Raw genomic sequence first — 6,338 nt, forward strand, 5'->3', positions numbered from 1 at the left:
CCCTTGCGAAGGTCTCCATGGCTTCTAGGAACGACGGTACTGACTCCTCGCCCTCCAGCGCCACTTCAGTATCGTCCGCGAACTGGCAGGCTGTGACGCGGTCCTGGTCATTCGGCCGTAGTTTGACCCCCACATCTCGGCTCCGGAGCCAGCAGAGCAGGGCCTGGGCGATGAAGAGGTACAGCAGAGGCGCGAGGGGGCACCCCTGTCGCACGCCTGCCTCCATCCCAACCAGCCTTGATTTAAAGCCATTGACCATGGCTCGTGCCTGCGTGTTGCTGAGCAGTAGCCGAACCCAGCTGCACAGCTGCGGGCCCGCCCCCATCGCCTCCATCGCAGCTAGCAAGAAGTCGCGGTCCACCGTGTCATATGCCTTCGCGAAGTCCAGGAACGCCAGGAGACCCCGGCGGTTCTGCTTGCGGAGGAGGTGGGATAGGTGGCGCAGGAACATCACACTGGCCCCGATGAGCCGTTTGGGGAGGAAGGCCGACTGCTCGGGGGTGATGATGCGCCCCAGGGCCGGCCCCAGGCGGTTGGCCAGTACCTTGGCGAGCAGGCGGTAGTCGGCGCATAGTAGCGTGATAGGGCGGTAGTTACCGGGTTGCTTGGGGTCGCCCTTCTTGTAGAGCACCGTGATAATGCCCTCCAGGAACCCGGTCGGCACCTGCCCCGTTGCGCCTATGTTGTTGTTGTTGTTGTTGTTGTTGTTGTTGTTGTTGTTGTTGTTGTTGATGTTGTTGTTATAATTATAATATAGTTATAAATAATAAGATTATTCATTATTCATTTTGTTATAGTTATAAATAATAAGATTATAAATAATAAGATTTATCATTATTATTGTTCCTATGCAAAATCTTCCGCTTCTGCGTGTTGTCAGTCAACCACAACGCGGTTACCTTCCGTACTGTACATCTTTTTAAAGAAAAGATTACTCGCGGGCGCGCATTTACAAAAAACCCTGAGAGGCAAAGAAGCCCTGAGGGGATCATGTCTTACTAAAGCTGTTTTTATTTTGCTGGAAAAACGATACTCTCGCACACCGTCTCGCACAGGTACACACAATTCCACTTCGTACGGCAGGCAAACATCAGGTCTGTCGTACTGGTTTCGTCTCGGAAGGCTTTTAACCTAATACCGCTTTGTTCGCCCAAACTATTTTACACTTGTTCGTCCAAGGTAACCACCAACTGTTTATAACAATCGACAACGTACAACCGCTCAATAAACAACCACCATCCACTATAAACAATGCCAAATGGCCCCCCAGATGTTAGAGCACACAACAACCCTGACATACCCTCCCAAGGGATCTCAAATTCCGCTATAGCGCTGGGGACTAAGCGACAGAACTGGATCGCACTTACACAAAGTATGCCGGGGAGTCCTCGGCCCCCCCCCCCCTCACCTCATCTCCCCGCCCTCCCCTCTCCGGAATTGAGGCCCCCCACGCCCCCGGCTACCCCCTCCGTACATTTACCCTCGTCACCAATATCATGAGTAACTTTTAATAAATGCTGTAATGTTAAGACACGGCTGCAAATGAACATGCAAAAACATTACCTTCGTAAGCAAGGTCATATAATATTTCATCGTTAGAACTCAGCCCGTGAAACAAACAAGAAATAAAGTGAGGAGGAGGAGGAGGAAGAGGAATGCCACACAGACACACAAAAAAAAGAAACATCCCACTCGCTTTCCAAGTACATGCTTCGAGCAGATCATAACAAACCCCGGTGCGCGTCATGGCCATCATGCACAACAACCCATTGTCACTGCCATCAAACCCCTCAGCACTCGCAGACGATTTATGATGGCGCTGGTGGCGCTGGTGATGGCGGTGGCGGCGGCGGCGATGATGTCGTCAGGTCATCAACAAGGGCTTGTCGGGCCCACAACTCGGCGTATCGACCCCCGTGCGCGAGCAGCTCCGCATGGCCCCCTGTGCGGGTGAGGGAGGGAGGGGGTTCCAGGTGGGGAGGGGGAGGGAAGGGGTCAAGGTGGTGGTGGTGGTGGGGGACGGAGGCTGGATCAGGCTGCCATGCAAACAGTCAACCGCCGACGTCCAAAGCAAAAGATGAGGAGGGCCGAGGGCTTGCTGGCACATGTCTGTCTGCCTGTCTGTCTGTCTGTCTATGTATGCGCATGACAGCAAATGGTAAAGTTCGCGACGGCCCTGCTCGACGGCGATGTGGCGGTGGGGGGCTGTCCAACTGCTCGCCCAGCACGCCAGGTCCTACACGACCCCCCCCGCCCCCCGGCCCCCCCCCGGGGTGCTCGCCTGACTCCACGACCCGGCCCTCCTCCAGCACCACTATCTGGTCGCACTGCGCGGCGGTGGATAGTCGGTGAGCCACGAAGATGGCGGTACGACCCTGCGGGGTGAGGGGTAACGCGGGGCGAGGGAGAGGGGAGGGGTAACGCGGGGCGAGGGAGAGGGGGGAGGTAAAGCGGGGTGAGGGGTTGGGGAGGTAAAGCGGGGTGAGGGGTTGGGGAGGTAAAGCGGGGTGAGGGAGAGGGGGGAGGTAAAGCGGGGTGAGGGGTTGGGGAGGTAAAGCGGGGTGAGGGAGAGGGGGGACCACCACCGCCGAGTAGCGGAATGGCGAAGTGAAGTGAAGTGAAGTGCACCTGTGACCTTCAGAACAACGAAATTGGAGAGGGAACATCCTCTTTGTACTATCCAACACCCCTCGCTCCCACCCCTCGCTCCCACCCGCGCCAGCGCCCTCAGCGCCTCCAGTATCTCCCCCTCCGTCTTGCTGTCCAGGGCACTCGTGGCTTCATCGAACAGTAGCACCTGAGGCGACTTGAGAAAGGCCCTGGAGGGGACGGGAGGGGAGGGGAACGGGAACGGGAACGGGAACGGGGCGGGGCGGGGCGTGATGGTGTGTGTGGGGGGGTATATGGACGTCAAAAAACAAGGAGTACGTAGTCAATTGCGGCTGAGATGTCCCAAGTACCACACCACACGTTGGTGAGGGGGAGGGGGGAAGTTATATGCGAGAAAGTGGGGGGGAGTGGGGAGAGGGGAGAAAGAGGATTAGGGCGGGACATGATAATGATAACAATGGCAATGATGCAAAAAGATGTGAAGAAGAGGAAGCTGCCGACTTCCCCGCCACCCCCCGGGTTCTTCAGAAACTAAACGGACTGTTATACATACATACAAAGGAGCGACCTTGTCTTTCTTACAGAGCGGATACCTGATGGAGAGATAAAACTGCACAATTCCACATATGCATCAGGTTTAATACTCTACCTGGAAAGCATCTCCCAACCGCTGCTGTGACGAGCAATCCTTCCCTTTCCCCCTCCCTTTCCCAGCCGCTCCACTTGCCATATCTTGCGCTAGTTCTCTTACATCTTTCCCCACACATACAAAAAAGGGAAGGGCTGCGCACGCACGCGCGCAACACTTCCCGTTTCCCCCGCCCACCCTCCCTCCCCGCCCCACGGGGCTCCCCCGCCAACCCCACGCACCTGGCAATGGCCACGCGCTGCTTCTCGCCGCCGCTCAGTTTCAGCCCCCGCTCCCCGACCACGGTGCCGTACCCGTCAGGCATAGCCTCTATGGCGCTGTGCACACGAGCGAGCTGGGCAGCGGCTTCCACCTCGGCCTAGGGGCATTTTAGGGGGGAAGGCGGGATGGGAGGATTCATCAGATGCAAAAGGCAAACTTGGAGAAATGTCTGGAGTTTGGGGGAAAGGAATTCCTGCTGCTGCGACTGCTACTGCTGCGACTGCTACTGCTGCTACTGCTGGCTGCGACTGCTACTGCTGCGACTGCTACTGCGACTGCTGCTACTGCTGGCTGCGACTGCTACTGCTACTGCTGGCTGCGACTGCTACTGCTGCGACTGCTACTGCTACTGCTGCTGGCTGCAACTGCTACTGCTGCGACTGCTACTGCTAGTGCTGCGACTGCTACTGCTGCGACTGCTACTGCTAGTGCTGCGACTGCTACTGCTAGTGCTGCGACTGCTACTGCTGCGACTGCTACTGCTAGTGCTGCGACTGCTACTGCTAGTGCTGCGACTGCTACTGCTAGTGCTGTGGGTGAAGAACGAGATGTTTCGAGCAGTAGCATTGGCCGGCCTTGGTCAGGGAAGGGAAAAGAGGGGACGGAAGGAAGGGGGCGTTGTCGAACTACGGACACACGCACACCTTCGTGGCGCATGGCTTGCCGTACGCAATGTTGTAGTAGATGGTGTCGTTGAACAAGACCATGTCTTGCGGCACAGTGGCGATGGCGGCTCGGAGGCTGTCAAGCGTGACGTGGCGCACGTCGTGACCGCCTACCCGTACGACACCAGATTGCGCGTCGTAAAACCTGTGTGCCGTAAAACGACAGAGCGCGCTTTAATGATGGACGTGTAAGAGCTGAAATGATAATGACCACCACCACCACCACCAGCAATAACAGTGACTTCTCACGCTCATTCTTGTCAGGTGACAGACAGACAGACAGACAGACAGAAAGGGCGGGCAAACGGCGTTCAAGGGCTTTGGTTCCCTTGCCTCTCGCTCTTCATCCCCAATCCCTCCACCCCTCCAATCCCCAACCCACCACCTCCACTACCCCACCCCAACCCCAACTTCCTCCTCACCGAAACAGCAGCCTCAAAATCGTGGACTTGCCCGAGCCGGACGCCCCCACGATGGCGCAGCTGGTGCCCGCCGGCACGTGCAGAGACACCCCCGACAGGATGAGGTCATCGGGCCGGTAGCCAAACGTCACGTCCTCCAAACTCACATCATAGCCCTCCGGGGCGGGCGGCAGCGGCTGCGCATCCGGGGCGTCCTGATGGTGGGTGCAACGGCAACACACCGGCAAGGAAAGAGGGCAATGGGGGGATAGGATTGGACGCAGTAGGAGTATATAAAGGAGACATACATACATACATACATACATACATACATACATACATACATACATACGGAAACTGCCTGCCTGCTGAGGCCGTCTGTAAAGTCTCGCACCTTGATGGTCGGGTGTTGCTGCAGTAAGCCGAACATGGCGCCCATGTCCTGTGTTGTGTAGTGTACGGCAGTTGTGTACGGCACGGCAGTTGGGGGCGGAGAAGGGGAAAATGGAAACGGAGGGTAGGGTGGATGGTACGTGCATGTTTGTATTGCTCTTGTGGCGTTACAGTTCTTAATTTTGTTGTTGTTGTTGGTGGTGGTGGTGGTGATGGTGGTGGTGGTGGTGATGGTGGTGGTGTTTGAGATTTTTTTAGAATATATTCATCATTGGGAAGAAGGAAGGGTGCAGGCGGTGGCGGCAGCACAAGAAAGAGAGAGGGGGAGAAAGCCAACAGCGGTGCAGCAATAACGAGCAATGCGCAAAGGTTCTGCGTACTGCTCAAGCCGCCAACCGCCAACCGTCACAATCCGTACCTGCAACGACTGGCGCGTCTCCCGGTAAACAGTTCCTAGGAAATTGAGTGGCATGGATAACTGCCAGGGTCCGGGGGGGGGGAGGGGGGCGAAATGATGGGGCGTACTTGGGTAAGGTAGTTTGGGGTAGGAGATAGCAGACGGCGACACACGTGCAGTCATACATACACGTACATACATATACACCTACATATACATATACATACATACACGCGCACACGACTTTCCAAATTCATATAAACACGAACACACACGACGTGAGAGAGAGCAAAGTTTGAAGGACGATGCGCCGCGCGTACGGCATACGACGTACGGATAGAGGAAACTGCAGTACGGCTCTGACAGAATGATCAACTCGAGACTCCTCCTGCGCGCGACATCTATACCCGGGTTGAGGGCACAAACCCTAAACAACCCCGCAACCCACGCCCATACACACACACACTTCCCCCTCCTTTCCCCCTCCCCTCATCTTGCATACGTGTAGGTGTAAACTGTTAAAAACACACAGACACACAGACAAACACACGTGTCTAATTCCCTCTCATCAATAACCCCGACAATAACCTCATCTCCCAATCTACGCCTGACATCCCTTCCACCACCAACCGCCAACGACCCGTAACCAACCAACCAACGACATTAACCAACCTGAAACAGCAGGCCATTCACCATCACCAGATCCCCAACACTGGCCTGACCCGCCAGCACCTGCCGACCCGCCAGCACCATCGCCGCGGTCATACCCGCAGTGAAAATGGCCGACTGACCGAGATTCAGGTACGACAGGCTTTGCTGGGTCTTCACCGCCGCCGACTCGTACGACGCCATGCTTTCGTCGTACCTGCGGCGAATGGAAAAGTGGAAGAGGAGGAGGAGGAGCAGCAGGATTAACAAGGAGTGCTAAATTAGCACTGTATCACGGGGTTGCGGGGAAAAGA

The 6,338-nt window shown here is 56.2% G+C and overlaps 1 protein-coding gene across 1 annotated transcript in view; it reads right to left on the minus strand.

Moving 5' to 3' along the window:
- Window positions 1-2,273: 2,273 nt before the first annotated feature.
- Window positions 2,274-6,338, minus strand: part of VOLCADRAFT_40714 (uncharacterized protein) — a gene marked incomplete at both ends in the record, with an annotated part of 7,568 nt that continues 3,503 nt past the window's right edge. The window contains 8 exons of the mRNA XM_002953502.1: window positions 2,274-2,375; window positions 2,714-2,819; window positions 3,481-3,617; window positions 4,165-4,330; window positions 4,608-4,801; window positions 4,981-5,028; window positions 5,398-5,457; window positions 6,049-6,241. Of these exons, the coding sequence (XP_002953548.1) occupies window positions 2,274-2,375; window positions 2,714-2,819; window positions 3,481-3,617; window positions 4,165-4,330; window positions 4,608-4,801; window positions 4,981-5,028; window positions 5,398-5,457; window positions 6,049-6,241 (1,006 nt within the window). The remainder of the gene's footprint in view (window positions 2,376-2,713; window positions 2,820-3,480; window positions 3,618-4,164; window positions 4,331-4,607; window positions 4,802-4,980; window positions 5,029-5,397; window positions 5,458-6,048; window positions 6,242-6,338) is intronic.

The sequence above is a fragment of the Volvox carteri genome (assembly GCF_000143455.1).
Source record: "Volvox carteri f. nagariensis unplaced genomic scaffold VOLCAscaffold_36, whole genome shotgun sequence".
Taxonomy (NCBI): Eukaryota; Viridiplantae; Chlorophyta; class Chlorophyceae; order Chlamydomonadales; family Volvocaceae; genus Volvox; species Volvox carteri.